This window comes from Centrocercus urophasianus, unplaced genomic scaffold (genome assembly GCF_019232065.1).
Source record: "Centrocercus urophasianus isolate 14NV4802_14NV808 unplaced genomic scaffold, USGS_Curo_1.0 seq_10, whole genome shotgun sequence".
NCBI lineage: Eukaryota > Metazoa > Chordata > Aves > Galliformes > Phasianidae > Centrocercus > Centrocercus urophasianus.
In genome coordinates this window covers 8021257-8045019 of record NW_024884142.1, presented here as the reverse complement: position 1 = coordinate 8045019, position 23763 = coordinate 8021257, and the positions used below count along the sequence as shown (strand labels likewise).

General features: G+C 44.1%; 2 protein-coding genes across 6 annotated transcripts in view; one reads left to right on the top strand and one right to left on the bottom strand.

Moving 5' to 3' along the window:
- NOL10 (nucleolar protein 10) overlaps window positions 1-2184 on the bottom strand; it is a 46375-nt gene extending 44191 nt beyond the window's left edge. Inside the window, exons 1-4 of the mRNA XM_042815286.1 lie at window positions 2093-2184; window positions 1736-1781; window positions 477-575; window positions 18-95 (exon numbers count right to left, since the gene is read on the bottom strand). Coding sequence (XP_042671220.1) covers window positions 18-95; window positions 477-575; window positions 1736-1781; window positions 2093-2158 — 289 coding nt within the window. The 5' untranslated portion in view covers window positions 2159-2184. The remainder of the gene's footprint in view (window positions 1-17; window positions 96-476; window positions 576-1735; window positions 1782-2092) is intronic.
- A 6193-nt stretch (window positions 2185-8377) lies between these two features.
- ATP6V1C2 (ATPase H+ transporting V1 subunit C2) lies at window positions 8378-23321 on the top strand. Of its 5 annotated transcripts, none has more exons than XM_042811692.1 (13): window positions 8378-8649; window positions 9089-9247; window positions 10767-10834; window positions 14124-14209; window positions 17190-17284; window positions 17987-18078; window positions 18847-18945; window positions 19900-19968; window positions 20938-21030; window positions 21258-21351; window positions 21660-21757; window positions 22122-22251; window positions 22950-23321. In XM_042811692.1, exons 2-13 carry the CDS (start codon window positions 9119-9121, stop codon window positions 23043-23045), a joined length of 1149 nt encoding a protein of 382 aa, XP_042667626.1. In that variant the 5' UTR covers window positions 8378-8649; window positions 9089-9118; the 3' UTR covers window positions 23046-23321. The 5 variants fall into 5 exon arrangements, with proteins under 5 accessions (XP_042667626.1, XP_042667663.1, XP_042667643.1 ...); XM_042811709.1 differs by lacking the exon at window positions 8378-8649 and adding an exon at window positions 8906-8975; XM_042811719.1 differs by lacking the exon at window positions 8378-8649 and adding an exon at window positions 8980-8998.
- Window positions 23322-23763: the final 442 nt, after the last annotated feature.

Below are 23763 nucleotides of genomic sequence, written 5' to 3'. Positions count from 1 at the left end.
CCACAGCTTATACTAACCTTCAGAATCTAAGCACCTTTCAAACTTCTGGGATAACTGGTAAGTATCGTAACAGCGGATCCTCGGTTTGTAAGTTCCTGAAAGAAGAATTTGATTTTTAACAAAACAATTGAACAAAAAGATAACACTAACACGTTTTTTTAAAAATAGAATGTTTTATGTATACATTCTTTACTACTACTATGTTTCTGTGAATGGAGAAAGAGGCTTCTTAGTAAAAGAACTTAACAACACCTTCCAGCGAGTGTGAAAGACCAAGCCCAAATTAAATGCTTCTCAACTTAAGTTCCAAGACAATCATTGCATCGCATCTTAAAACTAGGCTTCCACGATAATGTTCAATGCTGCATTAAAGAAATAAAACAAAAACACCCTCCATCTTCTACCTGTCATATTCTGTGATAAAACATTACTGGTACTTTTGGCCTCTGCTACCAAGGGATCCTTAGTTAACTCACCAACTGCCATAATATACTGTCCATCTCTTGATACCTTAATCTTGGTGCTAACTGTGGGCATTTCAAAGTCTTGAATAAGTTCAATTCTTCTACGGATATCTACAAAGAAAAAAGAAATACTCATAAAGAAAAGTTATTTGTAAAGCTAGTACTATTATTATCAGTCCAATACTGTAATGATTTCTTATGAAAGTATGTAAAGTTCACTGAATAAAACTGAATATTTTTAAAGGTATATCTTTGTCTTTAACACAGGCCAGGAGAGCAATGCAGTACTCTAACGCTGAGAAGCCAGCTATCATCACCACACCAAACAGATCTCTCACGAGGCGCTAACCATGTGACAAATTATAACAGGCATTCATAAAAGGTGACATATTCTACACAGCAAAGATGCATAACACATTCCATCAGACTGTTACCTCCATGCATATTTTTTAGTTGGCTGCTTTACACAATGCTCATGATGGTATGTAAATATTTCCTCTGATATTACAAATTTAGAGTAAAATTGAAAGGTTGAGGGAACTGGGCTTGCTTAGGGTGGAGAAGAGAAGGCTCCAGGGGAAACCTCATCATGGCCTTCCTGTACTTGAAGTAGACATATAAACAGGAGGGGGAACAACTGTTTACATGGGTTGACACTGATAGGACAAGGGGGAATGGTTTTAAACTGAGATAGAGGAGATTTAGATTAGATATTAGGAGGAAGTTTTTCACACAGAGGGTGGTGATGCACTGGAACAGGTTGCCCAAGGAGGTTGTGGATGCCCCATTCCTGGAGGCATTCAAGGCCAGGCTGGATGTGGCTCTGGGCAGCCTGGTCTTATGGCTGGTGACCTGTCCACAGCAGAGGGGTTGAAACTAGATGATCATTGTGGTCCTTTTCAACCCAGGCCATTCTATGATAATGATATGATAAATCACAAAGCTGGACTCTAAGCTGAGCTTAATAAATATACAGGGGTCTATAGCTAGATTTGATCATAAATATATGATGGATGCATCCACCACACTTGTGTACAATCTACCATCTCCCAGTATTTAATGCCTAAAAATTATGCTGGCAATGTTCTATCCACACAGCACTACACAGGAAACTAAAGTATGGCCTTCTAGCATTACGTATAGCTTTAAATTTGCATTTATGAAAACAAGTTGTGCACAATTTCCTTGTGTTAGCAAACTGCCTACTTCTGGAGTGGCAGATCAGATGTGTACAGCCTCATTCTGCTGAGGGCTGCGATGGGAAAACTCACCCACATCTTTCTTCTGTAATGCTCTTTTCTTCCTGTCTGAGAGCCACTGTAAGGAAACATATCAGTATTCACATTACAGCACATCTGCAAAATCACAGAACTGTTACAATCTAACAAATCTGAAAAAAAAAGGTGTTTTTTTTTTTTTTTTTTCTGCCTGAAACATCACTTCTTTCTCCTTTATTGCATTCAAAATTCCAGTAGTACGCTCTGAGGTCCCTTCCAACCCAACCACCCTGTGACCCTACGAAAAAGAAGTCCGCAGAGCAGCTCGGCTCAAACGCCCGCCAGCTGAGGAGGCGCCCACGCGTCCTGCCCGCCCCCTCACGGCTCCGTCCCACCCGAGCTGCCCCTCACCTCCGGGAGGCTCCTGCCGGCGCTCAGGCTGTAAATCTTCACCTCGTTCAGGCTGGAGACTTGCATGGCGAGCCCACACACCTCTTCCGGGCCGCAGGGGAAGCGGAAGGCAGGCTCGGCTCCGACCCGGCAGCAGTGTGCGGTGTACGGGCGGGGCTCCGGCTCCGGCAGTTTCCCGTTCCTGGACGGCGCCGAGCGTCGGCGGGCAGCGGGCCGGGGGTTGGGAGGGAGCTGTTAGGTAAAATCGCGTTCTGCAATGTTAAGGCTTAAAGGCCGCTGCATGATGCTATTTCAGGCGGGGTTCGGGCTGAAATCACAGAGTAGGAAGGAGCTGCTTGGGCAGACGTGGCTGAGGGGGTTCGTTTTGTTGCCTCACACAAATCCTGGGAATCACTGCAGAATCGGGTTGGGCGGCATCCTTTGCAAACATAAAAAGTGGGACGCCGTTTAAATTCTATGTAGAATCTCTTTAAACATGGATCACAGAATTATAGGGGTTGGAGGGGACCTCTGGCGATCACCCAGCCCAGCCCTGCTGAGCAGGTTCCCCACCACAGGCTGCGACAGGGACACCTGGGGTTAGAAGAGCATCAGGCCATGCCTATTCTGACTTAAAAGAGCAGCAACAAATAAAATACGATATTTTTCCACTCTGTGAATGTTTTTGCATACTACTAAATGTCACAGCTTTTCCCCCATGATAGTACACAGCTGGTGTAAGAGCTAACCAAAACCGTATCAAGTCTTAATACAGAATTCCTTGCATTGAATCATTTAATCATTAAGGTTGGAAAAGATCGCTAAGATTGTCTGGTGCAGTCGTCAGCCCAGGCCCACCATGCCCACTGACCACATCCCTCTGTGCCATGTCCACCATTCTGAGCACCTCCAGGGTTGGTGACTCCACCACCTCCCTGGGCAGCCTGTGCCAGTGCCTCACCACTCTTTCTGAGCTGTTTCCTAATATCCAACCCTGAACCTCCCCTGGTACAACTTTAGACCATTGCCTCTCATCCTATTTCTGTTACTTGATAGAAAAGGCCAACCCCACCTCACAACAACCTCCTTTCAGTTGACTGTAGAGAGCAATAATGTTTCCTGAGCCTCCTCTTGTGCAGACTGAACAATCCCAGTTCCCTCATCCGTTCCCCATAAGACTTGTGCTCCAGACTCTTTACAGCTTTGCTGCCCTTCTCTGAACACGCTCCAGGGCCTTCATGTCTTTCTTGATGTTTTTTATTATGTATTTCATCAATGATAATACCAATATCGCCACTTTGTGCTTTGCATTAAAGGGTGCCATAGCTGAGACTCAGACACCTAATGTATGTGTCTACGTGGGTACTAGATGTCAAAGCTCCCATTTCAGGGAGCTAAGGCTTCACTCACCTAAATGTAGATTGTCTGGTGGCATTTGAGCTGCCATGGTATCCAGGACACCTAGATGAGGTGACACAAGACCTGTGGAAAACCCATGTGCTATGCGGCGTGAGCTGGAGGACATCTCAAATGGCACTAGAAGCTGAGGCAGCTGAATTGCATACCTAGTTAATGCCAGTAATGAAGCCTGAGGAGCAGTGTGGCACAGTAGCCACCTAGCGTCTTCTTCGGGGTGAATTCAATCTGTTTCTAAGTTCTACCATCTCATTCCTTAGACTGTCACTAACTGTTAACAGACATTTAAAGCTGAATCCATTTACTCACATATAGATGCCCCTTTCAGTTCAGGACACCTCAAGGAATCCCAGACATCCTCCCCAAGTTGTTTGGTATGACACAAGGATGCCTCAGAAAATGTAAGACAAGATCAGGAGGACTGAAACGATGAAAAATTCCCAGAGGTTTAAAACCCATGAGGTTCTGACATGCTAAGGAGATACGTGACTATAGGTGAGAACGCCCAAAGATTCTGATCCCTTCTTCAGTACTCTAGGTGTATTTCAATGACCACAGAACAGAAAAAGAGGAATAAAATACCTCTGCACTGCAGAAAATAAAATTGTATTTCAAGATTCTTTATATTTATTTATTTATTTATTTAGACATATTTAGCTCTTGGGCAAAGTGGATAAATCCAAGCCTGGCACAGCATACATTTAAAACTTTTTGTTTTTTAAAGAAAATTTATAGGGAAAATATCAGCTAGGACCTGGACTATTGAAGTTCTAGTGCAGATAACTTTAGAGCAGCCAGATTTCCTTGTTACACTCACACAGGTAAGTTACAAAAAAATCTGGATTGGAATGATGCAATTGAAGCTTTGATGAAGCTTTTTGCTTCAAACATGCCCCAAATATCTGTTGCATGCAAAAATAACACTTTTAGATTTCCAATTCAAGTAAATAGAGTTGAGCAGCTAGGTGTATGGACTTCAAATAAGTGTGATACAGAACATGGTTTTGCCTGCTTTTCCTCTTTTTATAGTATGAGGATTTGCTATGCATGTTCCCTTGCGACATGCATGATACAGTGTTTTGAAACAACATTATGGTAAGCAAAGTGGAAGAAATCTTTACTGGCTTTAATGGTAACTAGACAACATTCATTCATGTACACACATGCATGCAGCTAAGGAATTCTAACAGAGAAATAATTTGCATGCTAAACTTACATGCTTAAAAGTACACCAAAACTGTTTTCAATTAAATAACAATATTTTATAGAACCACAGAGTGGACAGATTGGAAGGGACCATAAAGATCATCATTATTAGCCATGATCAAGTCATGTTAGGAGTTCCTTCACTGAGCTGTTTTAGACTTCTGCATATGTTACTGCAGTAATACACTTGCATGAATAGGAAATGGGATTTTTAAAGATTCTTCTGAAGCACAGCGGAAAAAATAGGCATTAATGGATAATGCTTGTAACATAGTAGTTGTACAAATCGTTTTATTGAGAACTGCAGCTCTGAGGTTGCTGTTTTGTAAGCTAACATATGCTTTCCCATTAATGTCAATGTCATAATTGTATGGGTAATTAAGTCTGATTATTTGTTAGAGAAATTTGCCTCCAGAGATACTTCAGATAGGGTATTAATGCTTTTAATGGCTGCTTGGAGGCTGTGCTTTGCACATTACTGTGACAGAGGAAGGAGTACTCATAAACACAGAGAAAGGCAAAGCCACAGAAAGCTTCCTTGCGGTGACACATCAAAGGGAGCAGGGAGGCACGTGGTGATCACAAGGGAATTAAGCAGCTTGGTGATCACACGGTACAGCACTCAGTGCAGCTGAGGAAGTAGCAGGGGCACAGGAGCTGCCACAGCTCAATTACCACCAGTGAGCAGCACACAGACATATCCCATCAAAGGGGCTCAATGATCCTGCCAACCTCTCTTCATCCAGGCCTCCTCCAACCTCTCTTCATCCAGGCCTAAAAATGTGTAATGGGGAAAAAGGATTAAAAAGTCAGAATAAAACCAGAAAACTTGATAATAGAAAATGATAGGACTTTATTTACACATTAATATCATGCTTCCTCGATAATTTTCAATTAAAATAACAAATTAAGTAGTATAATAGTTGTCACTATAATAAAAGTAAACATGGCAAATTACTCCTATTGAAAAAATGAGAATCAAAAGTGACGTTGGTACAATAAAAATGTTTAGAAAGAAAATGGCGTATATTGCAGAATCCAGCAATCTGACAACCCTTCAGCTTGGATTTTACATTCTTCACTACAAGTGCTATCAGATGGCACAATTCTAAATTTAAGAAGCTTCTGGGAACATAATTTTTGTGGAAATAATCACGTGAAGCATTTCCACATCTTTAGACTGCAGCAAGGATTCACGGCAGCTCTGTATGTGATCTGAGATGGGCAAGCTCTGCTTTACCTTGCTGATGAGGCTATGAGGCTTACTGCACCTTTCAGATCACAAGGCTGTAAATTTGAATTACGTCATGTACATAAACTAACTTTTATTTTCATTATTAAAATGTAGCCTTATAAAAAAAAAAAAAAGTGGGGTGGGGGGGAAGAGGGAAAGAAGATTAAACAGTGATCCCCATTACTATGAATGTCTCCAGACACCTGGGTAGTTCTTTTGTATAGCTTCACTAAAGTCCTTCTGCTGTGCCCATGGGAACACCGTGGCTGAAAACAAACAAACAAACAAAAAAAAACAACCAACAGAATAGAATCATAGGATTAAGGTTGGAAAGATCCACTAGAAACATCTAGTCCAACCATTAACCCTGCTCACTGACCACATCCCTCAGTGCCACATCTCCATGGTTCTTGAACACCTCCATGGACAGTGATGCCACCACCTCCCTGGGCAGCCTGTGCCAGTGCCTCACCACTCTTTCTGGCAATAAATATTTCCTAAACCCAACCCAAACCTCCCCTGATACAACTTAAGACCATTACCTCTCATTCTATAGCTGTTACCTGGGAGAAGAGGTTGACACCCACCTCAGTAATCATAGAATCATAGAATCACAGAATCATAGAATCATAGAATGACAAGGTTGGAAAGGACCTACAAGATCATCCAGTCCAACCGTCCTCCCACTACCATTGCTACCATAAGCACTAAACCATATCTTGCAGCTCCTCATCCAGACGCCTCTTGAACACTGCCAGGGACGGCGACTCCACCACCTCCCTGGGCAGCCATTCCAGTCCTGACCACTCTCTGAGAGGAAAAGTTCTTCCTCATGTCCAACCTAAACTTCCTGTGGCACAACTTGCGGCCATTTCCTCGGGTCCTGTTTGCTGCCTGGGAGAAGAGGCCAAACCCCTCCTCACCACAGCCTCCCTTCAGGAAGTTGTACAGTGCAATGCGGTCTCCCCTGAGCCTCCTCTTCTCCAGACTGAACAATCCCAGCTCCCTCAGCCGCTCCTCACAAGCCCTGTGCTCCAGACCCCTCACCAGTTTCGTTGCCTTTCTCTGGACACGTTCCAGGGCCTCAATGTCTTTCTTGCAGTGAGGGGCCCAAAACTGAACACAGCACTCGAGGTGCGGCCTCACCAGTGCTGAGTACAGGGGATGATCACCTCCCTGCTCCTGCTGGCCACACTATTTCTAATGCAGGCCAGGATGCTGTTGGCCTCCTTGGCCACCTGGGCACACTGTCAGCTCATGTTCAGCCGAGCATCAACCAACACCCCCAGGTCCCTTTCCTCTTCACAGTCATAATAAACCAAAATAAGCAAGCGGATAAATTGAAACAGTGATTATTTCAACCAGAAGTCTTCTTTGTGTCTCTTCATGGGGAGCTTTGAGTAGAGACTTTCCTCATCTATATAACTATTTTAAGTCTCAGTAAAAATGTTAAAGAGAAGCAAAGGAAGATAGATGTACAGTGTATCTTGCCTGAACTTAGAGTCCAAGAATTAACCTTTCCATTAGCAATGTGATGCAGGAACAGGTCTATCCAAGTCCAAGGCTGTGAATGAGGACATCTTCCATCAGCTGCTTCAGCCTTATGCTGGAGTCACTCTAGCATTACTCCTTTGGGGTCTTATGACATGCATCCCAGGATCCTGAAGGAGCTGGCTGATGTGGTTGCCAGCATGGCTTCACATGTTAAGGGACAGGAGGGATGAGCAAGAGCCTTGAGACAGCCAGCATGGCTTCACTGAAGGCAGACCATGCCTGACCAATCTGGTGGCCTTCTAAAACGGGGTGATGGCATTGATGGACAAAGGAAGGGCAACTGATACCACCTGCCCAGACTTGTGCAAGGCTTTTGATGTGGTCCCGCACCACGTCCTTGTCTCTAAGTTGAAGCGATATGGATTTGAAGGCTGGATCATTAAGTGAATAAAGAATTGGTTGGAGGGTCATAGCCAAAGGGTTGCTGTCAACGGCTCTAAGTCCAGCTGGAGGCCGGTCATAAGCAGTGTCACTCAGGGATCTGTCTTGGGACCGGCATTCTTCAATATCTGTCATATTGCGTAGATAGGATCGAGTGCACCCTCAGCCAGTTTGCAGACAACACCAAGCTGAGTGGTGCAGTTGAGAATACAGAAGGGAAAGACACCAACCATCCTCTCAGTTTAGGACACCTGTGTGTGTGTGGGGGGGGTGATTGGAGCATTGCCCACCAGGTAGCATAGCAAGCAGCTGCACGAGCCGAACCAGCTTGAGCGCGATACCCCCGCCGCCCCGGGCCGCACTCCACACCCCGCTGCTCCGCGGCCGCCCCGCCCCGAGCGCCGCCCCGCCCCGAGCGCCTCCCCGAGCCCGGCCGTCCCCGCCCCGCCGCAGGGAGCCACCGCTGTGCGGGGCAGCGGCCGCTGCGGGGCGAGCGCTCGCTCTCCGAGTTTCCCGTTCCGTGCGGCGGGGAGTAAGGCGTGCGAGGCGGGACGGGACGGGTCCGGGAGAGCCTTTGGGTGGAAGAGCTGGAGCGTGGTTCCGCTGCTTGCTGTCCTGCCCTCATCTGTTTGCTTAGCACCAGCGCAGCTGTCACGCGTGGATTTGCGCCATCGTTTGCTTTGTGTATATTGTCCTGCTGAGAGCATCTCTCCTCCGGTCCTTGCTACCCAACCTGGAAATTAAAACACAGGGAAAGTGATATTCCGTCAGGCATCTCCTGCAGCCTGTAAGTTCAGAAGACCTACGTCTTGCTTGCACTTTTGCCCAAATATTTGAGTGTTGATATTGGTCAAACAGAAGTCCTTAATTACATCCTTGTGACTGGAGTCTGCCTGGCAATGGGGATCACGATGGAGCCTGGTGATGGGGACTGAACTGGGTGCTAAAGGATGGGGAAGGGAGGGGGGAGAGGGAAGGGGGAGGAGAGAACTTTGGTTCTTCATTCGGAAACTGGATGGAACAACCCTGAGAAAGGAGGAACTGCTGCGCTGTGTGTGTGACATTGTGGAGAAGGTCATGTTCCATTTCAGGCTGAGACAGGAGTGACTCACTGTAATTATGCCACCAAAAGATCAGTAATCCACTCCAACTTTTTTGGTTCTTAGGGAAGAACACATTCTACACAGTACTTTTTTTAGCCTCTTACCTGCTCTGTGTTTCTACAGTGATCAGGAGTGAAGGGAAAGTACTGGATCATGTCGGAGTTCTGGCTGATTTCTGCCCCAGGAGATAAAACAAACCTGCAGGCATGGGAGAGAATGAATACGGTGACATCCAAATCCAACCTGTCCAGCAACAGCAAATTCCATATTCCAGACTTAAAGGTAAGTGAGGAGAGGGTTTGGGTATGGGTGACAAAACATCCCCAGCCAGGACTAAGGATTACTGGGATAAACATGAGATTTGTCATTTCAGAGAGCTGAAAAAGATTGCGATGGGGGGTGAGCTGTGTTCAGTCTACTGAAAACCGATTGAGGAGAGACAAGAGTCATTTTGCTTGAAGATGACTTTCATGTGGGAAGGATACATGTGTAAGGAGTGAAGGTGACCGGTTAAATACAATGTATTGCATCTGCTGTACAGTTTGCTTCCAGTCATAAAAGTCACACGGCATTGTACATCTCAAATTGCTAATGCATGGGGAGCAGCTCAGTATCTAGAAGTATTCCAGTGAGACCACTGACAGAGCAGACAGTTCTATATAATGCACATTACTCTGTAGGAAATGGATGTGCATATATTCAGCTGTATTACTGGCTGTATAGCCTCATATCAGTAAGAACATTTATTCGTGACTTTTTTTTTTAAATATATCTTTGCCTTCTTCAATCCTTTCATAAGATCTGCACTTAATTTTTATTTCATTTGCATCTGTCAGAAGTCTAAATATGCTTCACTGAAGTCAGTGGAGCTGCAACAGATGCAGTACTTGGTTCCTTGGGGAGCTGCCATCACCCATCTCAAAGCTACACATGGTGCAGCCAGGGTCTGGCTTCAGTCCACAAAGTTTCTTAAGTTATGGCTTGAGCTGTTCCAGTTACTTAAGGATGCAAGTGAAAGGGGAGCATTGCCTTTTCTGAAGTGATAACATGCTGAAGTAGCACAAGATGCTGCAGACTGCACATGCTGCTTTTTACACATGCACCTGAGATTGCTGTGATTTTAGCATCTGAGTGCCACCAGCACTGGTGTGAGTCCATTAATGCTGGGGGAAACAAAGTATTGACATCATCTGACCATACAGCAGTTCTCTGCGTTCTGCTAATTGTTCTGTGCAAGACTTGTTTCTTCTCCGGTACTCCTTCAGCCTGACCCTTTGTAATGTTGAGCTGGCAACGTCACAAGAAGAGGTTTGGCAATGTATTGCAATACCATAAACATAGAACTATGACTGTGACAGAGTCATGCAAAAAGCAGATGTTGGTCTTGGGAAAATGGTGTCCTTGAGAGGCTTAGTCCTTGGCAATAGGAAAGAATGCAGAGACCCTCTTTTGAGTACACTCTGCTTCCCTTGGTTCTCTTAGTACATTAGATTTGTTTTGTATGCATGCTGCATGCATTTCTACTCATTATTTTGTTAGGTAAAAGTCTGTGCTACTCAATGATTCAGGAATGAAAACGGGAAGGAAGACATTGATGCTTGATCTTGAGACATCATATACACTTTTTCCCTTATTGGAAAAGGCTTTTTGTGCCTGGGTCTTGAGAAAAGGAGTTGCTTTATTATCCACTGGCTGAATAATGTTCTGCAGAACTGTTGAATTAGCAAATCAAAGTCCCTAAGACTGCTGACAGAAGCCTTGGACATGTGCATCTCTCACCTGCTTCTCATCTTTTGTACAGGTGGGGACACTGGATGCTCTTGTTGGTCTGTCAGATGAGTTGGGAAAACTTGATACCTGTGCTGAAAGGTAAAATAGGTCTTATTTACTACCTACAAATGAGGAATAGACATTGTTTTTATGGGATGGTGTGTCCTTGTATTCACCTCAGAGTTGGTTTAACCAAGGCTACAACTGGACTGAAGTGGGTGGGTTTGTGTTGTGGTTTAATCCTTGTGTCAGTTGCCACAGAATCATCACAAGGAAGAGGCCATTCCTTAAAACCTGGCTGAATGGAGACAGTGTCAGTTCTGTCTGAACAGTGATGCCTGAGTGGCTGTTTTCAAGGAGAGCTGTTCTCAAAGGGGATGTGATTTTTTTTTGTATTTTTGAAGAGCAGCCTTCCCCTCCATCCAGAAACTCAAATTAATGAAGCAGTATTTAGAGAATATGAAGCCCTCTCCGCTTTTCTTTTTCCCAGAATATTTTTCTTGATATTTTTTAACCAGATATAGGAGTTGTAAGGAGATACAAGGAATAAATTTTTCTGAATGAAATCAGGTACTCTTCCTCTGTCCAACTCCTGGAAAGCCACAATATTGACTGGCCATTATGTCAAACCCATTTATGCAGGGAGACTCACATGATCTCCTTGCTGATCTCTGCCAAGTTTGCCTTTTAGGCCAAGATGACCTGGGTGGACAAAGAGTAATAGAGTACAGGATGCTAAGGAAATGCCAGGTTTTAGGATACTTTATGGCACAAAGTGGTCTGTATTGATGAAACTTTTTTTTTTTGCTTTGGAGGCAAACCTCACATACAGCTGTGGCCACGTCAGCTCTGGGGCTTTTTGCCTTTTTTCCCCTAGCCAGGCCTAGTGAGAAGCTGCCTGTCTGAACATGCTTTGTGCTTTCATAGATTGTTTGGTGGGTGCAAACGCATACGGAGATCCTGATATAAGCTCTTCAAACCTGTGTTAGGCAGTTTGCATAAAAGTAGGTCTGCCAGAATACGTTTCTCCCTAGCATAGTTTTCTGACTTTACTGGTACCACAGTGGGGCTGAAATAGGATGATAACATTTGATCACTGGGTTGAACACAATGTTGATCTTTTCAGAATTGGTTTTTCAGAATATTTAGCAGCACAGAGCAGCTTAATACTTAATCAGTAAGATTGTCTCTATCGTGACTCTGCCCATCTGGTAGGGAAACCTGCCCCACAGTCTTTGTAAATGTGTTCATACAGCAGATTGTTCCTGCTGGAGTGAAAAGGAAATTGGAGTCAGTCTGGGATGAGATAGTGCCAATGCCATCTATCTATTCCAGTGCAGAGTCAGAAAGCTGCTTAGGGCAGCAGCTGGCCAAGCAACTGAGAGATCTGAGTTTGAAGGATACGGGAATCATGCAGAGTGATTTTTGGGAGGGCTTGGCTAATTCCCACTTCTGCAAAACCTGCTGTGGCGTCCGTGTAAGATCACTGAGGGGAGTTTTAGGTGACGTGTTCCCACTGTTACCTTTGTCTTAACTCGCCAAGGTGGTACACAGTTCCTTGTTCAAGCTGAATGCCACTTCACTCGTTAATTGTCCTGTCAGTGACAGCAGTGGCGCTTACCATGTGACATGATGTATGCACTGAGCAAAAGAGTCAGTGAGGCTTTTACACAGTGAGCTGTTGGGTATGGACTCCTCCTATTTGTCCTCTTTGTTTGTAAAACTAACTGATCAAAAAGGATCAATGAGATTTAAAACTAAGGAAAATCTGCTTAAAAATAAGAAAAATAGACGAGAGGAGAGTAATAGCAAAGAATTATCAGGATAAATGGATTGGAATTACAATATCATTTTGTGTTAAATAAATGCCCAAGATTTGAGTATGTAATTGAGATTCAAGGGTTAAAATACCAAGCACTTGTACTTAGCCAAAGAAAACAGCATCTGGAGAGTTCAAGCCTGTTCAAATGACCTGAACATTTACATTCCTGCTCCTCTGCAACCTGTTGCTAAATAAGGACAGGACTGCCAATAAAGGCAGCGCAAACCTGTCAGCGCTGCCTCCTGCCAGGACAGCAGAGAAGGGGCAGGAGTTTGCAGGATCTATTGTTTCCATGTACTTTTATTATTTATTTACACAGGGAGGTGGAGTGTTTTTCCATGTCACTGTAGGGTAATGTGGTGCTCTCTAAAGCTGACGTTCCCATCCGTCACTCCTACTTGAGCATTCTCTGGATCCCATGTCTGCAGGGCGTTGTGCAGAGGCTGGAGATTGCAGGGCTCTGCTGCCTGCAGCTTTCTGTGCACTCAGTGGGAGTGATGGTTAATATACAGTATGACCTAAAGAGTGTTTGACTTTTATTTTATTTTATTTTATTTTATTAAATTTTTAATAGAGTAATGGCGTTGTAACACTTTCACAAGCAAAATCTGAAAGAGCACAAGAGTACATCCTGGTTATACCTGCACTCTCTCCTCAGCCTGAGTGTGGGCAAAATGTGGAAAGACTCTTCAGTAAGGTTTGTCGTGGCAGGAAAAGGGGAAATGGTTTCAAACTAAAACAGGGGATTTAGACTGGATATATGGAGAAAGCTGTTCACAACAAGGGTAGTGAGGCACTGGCACACATTGCCCAGAGTGGTGATGGATACCCCATCACCCATCCCTGGAGGCACCCAAGGGCAGGCTGGATGGGGCTTTGAGAACCTGATGGAGCTGTAGGTGTCCCTATTCATTGTAGGGGAGTTTGACCAGCTGGCCTTTAAGGGAGCTTTCCAACTCAGTATTAGTTTATGAAAATGCAGTTCTCCACCAGGACTCAGCTGGCCTGAGGTCCTTAAGCATCTGCAGCCTGACAATGAAAACAAGAACAGCCCTTAGAGGGCTGTGAATTGGGGTGAAATGGTGTAGATTCCTCCCAGGGTATGGTACAGCTGTATTTTGTGCATCAAGCCTAGACTCTGAACTGTTCCTGTCTGGTGTCATAAAGAACAACTGCGAAAGTTTATTTAGCATCCCATGGAGCAAATCTTCAACCATGGTGAAACTGGACTGTTCTGTGTGTAGCCTTGTGTCCCTCCTTCAGAACGTGCACACAAGTTTCTTGTTTTCTAGTTTTTGCAATGAGAGCCATGAAATACAGCGTGCAGAAAATGGAATCTGTATCTTTTGGGAGTCTTGAGCACTGGGAGATGGTATTACCTATGTGTTTGCAGAAATCAGTGTATTTTAGTTCTGCTGTATGCCATAGGTTGTTTATTGGCATTTTAGTTTACGTGCCTTACTTCAAAAGTGTTTTGTGTGGGTATCAATACTATCATTGTAGTATCTGTTTTATATTTCTGTTGTTTCTTTACTAATGAAGCTTCTCTTGTTAATTACACCCAAGTGTAATTAAGAAAATAGTCCAGTATATAGGAGAAGTTATGGAGGACTCCAAAGATAAAGTCCAGGAAAATCTTCTGGCCAATGGAGGTAGGTGCCGTGAACGTGGGTATGTTAATGTACTGATGCTGCCTGTGTTTGCTTCAGAATATGAGCATTCAGAATTGAAACACTCACCCATTAGACAAGACAACCCTCAGGAGTATTTTCTAAGAGCACATCTAGCCACGTTACATTTTTTTCCAGAGTTAATGGAAACTCTATACAGTTCCAGTTTTGCTTCCAGGACAACATTCAGTGTCTGGCACTGTTTTCTGGAGGAGCACTTGCTGCAGAGCCTGTGCTCTGTCAGCTGTGGATTTCTAACATCACAGGTGGATGCTGGGGGCAACAATTCAACTACTAGGGAGTTATGAGTTGGTTGGGAGCAGCAAGACCAGAAATACTGTTATAAACAGTATTGCAGTAACAGTGAAAGCCTGAGGAGTTTCCTGCTCTGCTAGCTTGGCTTATGTATGTACTTTGTTAGTGGAGCTGTGGTGCTGTTCTACAGCAGATAGGTGGTGAGGTCTTGCAGGCCTGCGCAGTGGCTGATGTGAGATCTCCATTGCCAGAGGAGGGCCTTGTCACTGCCCTGCCCCTATGCTGCTTCCTTAGAGGAGCCAGGCTGCACTCACAGGGTGATGCCACAGCTGCTGGGACATGAACTGTTGTTTCCATTACAAATACCTTCTCTTTGGTTTCCCTTGTGAGGCCCTGCTCTGCTCTCCGATTTGGGAGAGACTCACAAAAGTCATGAAGTCCAAATCCTGGCTTCACACATGACCACCCAAAATCAACCCCTGTATCTGAGGGTCCAAATGCTCTTTGAACTCTGGCACTCAGGGCCGTGCCCACAGCCCTGGGCAGCCTGTTCCACGCCCACCGCCCTCAGGTGCAGACCCTGTCCCTAACCCCCCTCATCCCCCGCTTAACACAGCTCCATGACTGAGAGCAGAGCTCAGCACTGCCCTCCACTCCCTGTGGGAGCTTCAGCCACCCTGAGGCCTCCCCTCAGCTCCTCTGCTCTGGGCTGAGCGCACTGAGGGACCTCAGCCACTCCTTGTGCACCTCAACCTCCAGACTTTTCCCCATCTTCATAGGTTGGGGAGAAAGTCCTTTTAGAAATGTCCTTTGTGCATGAAATAAGACTGGCTTTTTATGTGCGCAACTACTGGCCAAGTACAATAATCCCACTTATTTATGTTACAGGGCAAAAGGATAAAATGAAATGTCTGAAAAGTATGTTGAGGATTGCTGATTGCAGTGTTGCTACAAGCATGCATTTGGGTGTAGTAGTGCTAGAAACAAGTCTTGGTCTGGTTGTAGAGATACAGTGATCACGTTACGATGGATTTCTCAAGTAACGACCTCGTAGCTTGATCACGATATCCCTATGACTTGAGAAACAACAGGTTGAACTTATTTCTTGTGTTTCCTCTTTTTACACTCTTTTCCCTTCCTGTCAGCTCTGCATGTCTTGTAATAGAAGGATGTGGAAGTTTCTTGTATATGCTACTAATTTCAGTCCTTTGTCATCCAAAGGAGCCATATGTAACTAAGACTTTTTTAAGATTATTGATGCCGTCTTTAAAAAAAATTAATTGATTTTAATATATAGATACATATATTTAGGATTCCCCTGTTACAATCTAGTATCATTCCTCACAAGCAGCAGCAACACTGAATTCTTCCTCTGTCCCTTTTTGGATGGAAAAAAGGCCCTAAAACTGAAGGTCATGAAATCAGAATCAAAATTGTAAGATATGGCTTCTTGCTGCAGAGTCCAATTTCAGGCTATTGGACCGTGCACACTCAGCTTTTTGATTACAAATGTTCTGGTTTTAGCTCAGCTGTAGGAATTCCTGACAGCAGTTTGGTCTACCAGCCAACTCAATTGTTGGCTGTGTCTAGCAATTGTCTGATTAGAATTGAAGGGGAACTGCAAGCATCAGCAAAGAAGAATTAAGTATTTTGTAGGGAAGGTAGTTTATATTGCTGCTTAGAGCTGGCTGAGTACAGCAGAGCTAGGAAGTATTCAGCCTGTGGGATTCCTGGGCTGCTGAGGAGGAGGCATCTCTCTTGGGCAACAGTAAGGAGAAGCAGTGTAGAAGGGAAGGGAATTGGGAGCGTGGCCAAGGAGTACACCTGTGGAATGGGCTGAAGGCTCACCCTGTGCTTAACTGCTGAACAGATGAGTTCTGCTGAGACTGGGGAATATGAGAATAAAAGGGGCACAGGGAACTTCTGTATCTCTGCTTTGCCCCCTTTCCACATGCTTCCTGTGCTTCCTGGTAATGCATTGGCAGGAAGGGCTGAATCTGTGTATTGAAAGAGAGGGAGAACATGGTCATGCCAGTGTTTTCTGCCTTCTGTTCAATATATCCTTAGATAAGAAGTTGTCTTCGTCCTTTCATAAAACTTTCCGTGCTTCGGAAATCTAATAGGGTAAACTGACTCTGATGTGGGGTGAGAGAAGCCCACGGAAAGGATAGTGCTCCCCTGGCAGGGTGTTTGATGTCACACGAGGCGGGGTGGTACCTTAGCTTGGTGCTGTAGCAACTAAACAACTTTTCACATTCCTTCTCATGCATCTCTGTTCATACAGTGCTCCTCACACTGTGTGCAACCCACGAGGAGCTGCGTTCAGCCCTTGCCTTGGGAATGGTTAACTCTGCACCAGGCAGTGAGGAGCACTGAGCAGCCCCACTCGTCCCTCCTTTCCTTAGCTTCCTGAGCTTGTTCTGCCCCATTTCCCCATGGCAACTTCCCAAATGTTCTCCATCCTACCTGTCTGGGAAGAAGCTCAGTGCAGCAAACACTAGTGTCTCTGTTTCAACTATTTTTTACTTTGGGGATGATTAGATTGAGCATTTGATTTGTGCAGATATGATCTAGATCAAATTTCTATGAGAATTCAGAGGTTGGGCCAACCAAAGCTCTACACAGGATACAGCTGGGGGCTGCCACCCCAGCCTTGAGTTTCCATCATGTCAGCTGTCTGCTTTAATGCATTTCTTTGTATTTCCAGTTGACCTGATTAGCTACTTGACCCGGTTTGAGTGGGACATGGCCAAATATCCCATAAAGCAGCCACTGAAGAATATATCAGAAGCATTAGCAAAGGTAAACTGTGCTCCAGGTTGTCAGAAGATCTCAGAATGGTGAATCATGTCTTTTGGCAGGTTTTGGTCTCTTTTGTCACAGCAGTCAATGAGAGTTCTGCCTGTGGTTTGGGCAGCAGCACGTTCAGAATCTTGCTGTACTGCAGCAGTTGATTTATTTTAATTTCTACCGTAATAACACCAATAAATATCTATATGTCTGTATCTATACAGAGATATACAAACCTATTCATTCCATAAATATATGGACTTTTAGCAGATTTATTGGACTACTCTGATACGTTCTACATTTTAGTTCCCTTCACTGTAATATTTTATTGTTTTTACTTACTGTATAATCATTCTCCTTGTTGGGGTTTTCTTGTGAAATCATTGGCCTACATTAAATCCAACACATTGCAGTTTGGATGAATTATTTACACTGGCAGCCTGTTCAGAAAGGAATGAACCGTTGTTCAGTGTAGATAGCAAATGAAATACACAGTAACAGCTAACCAAGTCCTTCTTGCTGCAGAGACCATCACCCATGACTGAGCAGTTCAGTGGAACCCAGAACTGAAGTGGGCTCCCTCCTGGCTCTGTTCAGATGGTTTTAGGAGGGGCTGGCAGCTGTGTTATCTCTCTGCAGTGCAGAGGTAGGAGGAGGAAGGTGAGGATGACGCCTCAAGCAATTTCTCACTTCACTTTTTTTGTTTTGTTTTAGCAAGTCACTCAGATAGAAGCAGATCTAAAGACCCGATCAGCTGCATACAACAATATTAAAGGAAATTTGCAAAGCCTGGAGAAAAAAACTGTGTAAGTACAGCATGTTCCTGTTGAGCTCTGGAATGCTGCATGGATGACGTGAGAGCAGTGTGTGCCATATCTACTGCTGTGCAGTGAACTGTGTGTGCTGTGATGGGTGCAAACGTAGTGCCTGACTTTGGGGCACACTGAACATCCAGAGATGAAGGGGAAGCCAAGGTGGAAACTGGTGTGAGCAGCATGTCTTAAAATCAGCTCAGGGGAGACTGCAGTTCCTTATATGACTCCATTAGCAGTGGGAGGACAAAGCAGTGGTAAAGAGTCAAAACCAAATGCCAATATATTGCTCTGATGGGATTTTAGGGAGTAAAAAATTAGATCAGCTGCGTCAGCCAGTAGATTCCTTTGCAACACAGTGCTGTCTCCTTTGGAAGCAGTGCAAATGCTTTTTCAGAAAGCCAGTTTTACAATATTCCAGGCAAAAGCGTTTATTTTCCTTCTCTGCTGAGCCTATCTCACCAGCATCCCACTTTCATTTCACTTTTGTTCTGTTCTGCTGGTCAGGGCAATGCTTTCTCAGAGTTTCCAAAATATTTTCTCTACCATCTTCAATTGCTTATGATCTTTACCTATGTGCTGCTACCTGGAGTTGCAATAAAAATAAATGGCCTTCCTAGAAGCGTAGCCATGTCCTTTAGCCACCTCATTCTCTAGTGCTTTTCAACTCTAGGGTGCACTACTGTCAACCATATCTACAGCACGGTGTGCTGCTGCTGGGTTCCTGCTAATGTCATTTTTTCTTTGTCTCGTTTTCTTTAGGGGAAACTTGCTGACTCGGACCCTCGCAGACATCGTGCATAAGGAAGACTTTGTTCTGAATTCTGAGTACCTTATCACACTGCTGGTCGTGGTGCCAAAGTAAGGCGATGGTGTGCGCACGCTCAGATGTGATGTTGAGTTTCAGACCTAAGTGTTGGATGCAGGCACTGCAGTTGGGCAGCTGATCTGTGCTGTGTCTGGGGAGCAGGTGGAACCATTAGCAAAAGGAACAGACTGCTCCCAGCTCAGAGCAGCACAGAAGTGGGATGTAGGTGTGTAAATGTTACAGAATGGGTTCTCAAACAGCTTCCTGGTAGGAGTTAAGAAAAACCAACGCGGCAGAACATATTTGTAATGGAGCTGATACAGTTTATAAAAAGAATCAGACCTGTCAAACTCACAAGGGCTCTGCTGGTCATGTATTTGTAAGTGCCTGCACATAGGATAATTGCTATCGCCATCAGTTGTGAAGGTACAAGGTACCCTTCCTTCTGAAAGCCTACACAAAACTTGTCCTCTTAGTACAACACTATTCCAACCTGCACACACAGTACCATCACTTTTCTGTCTGACAAACACATTTCAAAAAGCTATTTGAGGTAAGTTTACTGAATTTATTACCAGCATCTTCTTTGGGTTCCTGCTATAAACACGACTCACTTTGCAAACTTTCCCTTCCCTTGGCCCCATTCTCCCAGTGCTGCTACTTGCCAGTGTTGCACCACGTCAGCACTGGACCATGAGACAGTTATGTGGGGCTCCTGGAATGCAGGACACAGGGCAGCCTATACATGGAAACCTCAATTTTTCAACCCCCACCTTCCTGCTTCCTCATCCCAAGACCCAGAGTGAGGGAGGACTGAGGATGATATAATGGGAAAGCTCCCTGTAGCTAGTGACTTAGGACAGGAAAGGAAAGAAGCAGCTTTGCTGTCACAAAACACAGCACAAACAGCTCCTATTCTAAGCAATTAGCTTCATTATTTTTATCAACACATTCTCTTTTTGGTATATTGCATTTATTTACTCTGTTTTCCTTTGTGTTGCTCAAAGATCAAGCTACGTACAGTGGCAGAAGACCTATGAATCCCTGTCTGATATGGTAGTGCCTCGCTCCACCAAGTAAGTGACATCCCAAGTTCATGACCCTGCTGGCTGCAGATACCTCTGCCATATCTGTCACTCAAGTTGCTCAAGAATCAGTTGACTAACACATAGGCTCTGTATGTTAACATATGGATTTGCCTAGTATCATTCTCACTTGAAACTGGAAATTATTCTGTTGAAGGAAAGTACAGATGAAAGCTTCAGTCTCTGCTTTTTTTTTTTTCCTACAATTAGCTTCTTGTTGCTCCCTTTTCCAGTAAGCTAGTTCTTTCCCCTTGCTGTGATCATATGAACAACAAAACAGGGCTTTTGCTTGTTTTAGAAAGATAAAAGCTTGTTACAGTAATCCAGGCCTAATTCAGACATATAACCATGTGCAACTTTATGAAAGCTCCTTTTAAAAAATCACTACTTCTGCATCTTTGTTTTCTGCAGAAAAATAGAATTATCTGATAATTCTAATAATCTAATAATTAATCTAATAATAATCACTGAATTATCCTGCCATTTGCATTAGCATATTCCATATTAACACCTAGAATGAAAAAAATTCCTTACTAGGAATTAAATATTCCTCTGCTCAGCTCAAGGCAGATAAATTGTCCAACCCAGGGTGTGAGAGGTGACTGAGCCTGACTGTCACATTATCTGAAATGGAGGAAGCAGAAAGCACAGGGAGAGGAAAGCTTTGTGCAACTGCCTGTCTTAAAAACACATGCATGGAACAAGCAGAGGAACATATTAGGAAACAGAAAAAAAAGTGTGTGTGTAAGCAAGTTGTCTGCATCAGAGATACTGTGGTTGGTGCTATTAAAGCCTTTGTTCCCTGTTTCAATCACATCTGTCTTGAGAAGTGAGGTACTGTTCATGAGGTACTGTTCATGAGTGAGCTCATAAACGAAAGAAAGAACTGCAAAAGGGAAAGGTGAAGCCAGTGTGAGATCGGCCGTGCCGAATCACAGCAGGGATTTTTCCCTCTCACAGAATGATCGCTGAGGATGCCGAGGGAGGACTCTTTACAGTCACCCTATTTAGAAAAGTGATGGATGACTTCAAGGCTAAAGCTAGAGAGAACAGGTAAGCAGTCATGCTTTGCAAGGAATCCAGCAACTGTTCTTCCTGCTCTCATGCGATAGACAACAGGATGTTTGCTTTCTGGAGGTGACTTCAACTCCCACCCTGCAAATCCTTTAAAGGACCAGCAGCTTCAAAACATTCCCATCTTGCTTCATCAGAAGCAAAAGAAACGATTGTACATACTGCTTGGATTATGGCTTGTGAGAGCAAATGTCATTCAATTGTAGGTTCATGGTTCGAGAGTTTTATTTTGATGAGAAGGAACTGAAATGTGAAAAGGAAGAGCTGATGAAGCTAGCTTCTGATAAGAAACAGCAGTATGTAAGTAGTACAGCAAGTTGCTGGCCTCTATATTGACAGCCTTTGGTACCTGTGTGTAAGGATCTCACTTAGAAGAGGCTTTCTGATCCCAATAGATGCCTGTGAGCTCCAACGAGCACTAAAAACCAAGGCGTGGGATAGATAACACCATTTGCCCAAGGTCACACAAGTTTCTGATCTACTAGGGGACAATAATGGCCTGCCCGAGAATTAACTCAGCAGCCCTTGATGCCTCCCATGGCATTAGCAATGGAGCCGTGTCATGCAGTAAAGGAGGAATCACAGCACTGCTATTTCTGTTCTCATAGGGCCCGTTACTGCGCTGGCTGAAAGTGAACTTCAGTGAAGTGTTTGTGGCTTGGATTCACGTGAAAGCCTTGAGGGTTTTTGTTGAATCAGTCCTGAGGTAGGTGGGTACACGTGCGGTGCTGGCAGATTCCTATCAAAGATAAAAAGTACCAGCTCACTTTCTTCATGGGGGGGAACATCCCTTACAGAGAGCTCACAGGAGATGGTACAGATGACTACAGAACAAGTGACACATAAAGCTGATGAGATGCTTCTTTGGGGTCACTTACCGGAAAAAGAACGGTGCTTAGTTCCCCTATGGCTTCAAAATAGAAGTGCTTTCAGAGAAGGAAGCAGCACAGCACAACCGGGACCTTGCAATATATAAATAGGAAATGCACCAGGAGGTTGAGGAGGGAAAAGAGCAGGAATGGAATGGGGTGACCTGTGGAAAACAGTGGGGTATTTTGCTGTGTTCGCAGGTACGGCCTGCCAGTGAACTTCCAAGCGATGTTGCTGCAACCAAATAGGAAGTCGGTAAAACGCTTGAGAGATGTCCTAAATGTGGCCTTCAAACATCTAGATGAAGTTGCAGCAGCAAGTATAATGGATGTATGTATTTGGACTACAACTGCACGAACTGGAGCTTGTCCCAGTTTAGTCCAGGGGTTGGAGCAAATGCCTCATCGCACCTCACAGCGCGAGGATCCCTGGAAGCAGCTCTAATCCCTGGTGCTTATGGAAAGGATTAGTGGCAGGTAGGGTCAGGTCATCATGGAGAGCTGCAGAGTGCAATTACAGTTTCAGTAAGCATCTGCTGCTTACAGTTGCTGGCCTGAAATAGGCCTGCTCACTTATATCAGTTCCTCCAGGTAAGCTTCAAGCATTCAGCTCAGTGCCAGCAACAGAACTGATGTAAAACAAATGCTAGGACTCTGAGATCTCCTTGCTCTGTAGAAGGCCGTCACTCACTAAACATCTCAGCCTAGGACTGCACCAGGCAGCAATACTTGTTTCCCCAGACCCCGAGTGCACATTTGAAGATAAACCGAAAGGAGTTTACAATTGCCTGAAATCAGGCAAGCAGTAAGTTCCCAGTGCACAAGCCAAGGAGAAAAAAAAGGAAATATCAATACTGTGTCAGGCAGCCTACTAAAACCACCGAGCAAATACCAGATTCTCTGACAATTCTTTGTTAAGCATAGCAAGTACAAGACTCTACTCCACCTAAGTGAAGCAAGCAATTTGCTTTAGCTTGGAACAGCACAACGCTTTTATTGATACTGAAGTGATGTTGTTTCCTTTTGCAGCCTGGCATGGACATCCCTGGTTTACAACTGAGTAATCAAGAATACTATCCTTACGTCTATTTCAAGATTGACCTCAGTCTTCTTGATGGCAGTTAAGAAGAACAAACCAACTATTTCATCTATTAATTTTCAAGATCCAAATATTATACTATAAGAATCCTCAGCTGTTGAAATTCAAATTGAAATGCTGATGAATAAGATTTTCCTAACACTGTCAGTAATTTTTTATGTGACTTCAAACATCTTCAGTTCATAGCATTATAAAAAACGTATTTCCGAGGCAGGTGGTACTATGGTAGTATTTATTACTTTTTGGTAAGTTACAAAGATGGAATCTCAATTGGATTTAAAATTAAACAATTTTGTGGCTGATTTTTGGTGTGGTGGCTAATGTTCCTACTAATTGTACAGTACTGGTTTTGGAACAAAGTGAACTTCAACCAGGGAAAAAAAAAAAAAAAAGGACAGAGCATCAGAGCAAAGCCCCAAGGCTTTGGTTTAAGAAGAAAGAGTTTCAAAGCTTGACTGGAGAATGACTTGTGGTTCCACGTGCTCACAAGTTCAGTTTTTGCCAAGACACATCCATTAGAACACGTTTATTAGAAGAGCTGGGACAACACAGAATTGAAGTAGGTTTCCCGCCCCACATCAGTGGTCAGACTGCCAACAGTTATCATACTGCTCCTAGCTCATCCCTATGCAAGGCAAGCTCTTACACACAGTGCCAGATGATGCATTTCCATTTTAATGTTATCTCCTTGAAAAGATGGGAACTTCCAGTTCCTTCATCCCTTACTTAGAATCAAACTGATCC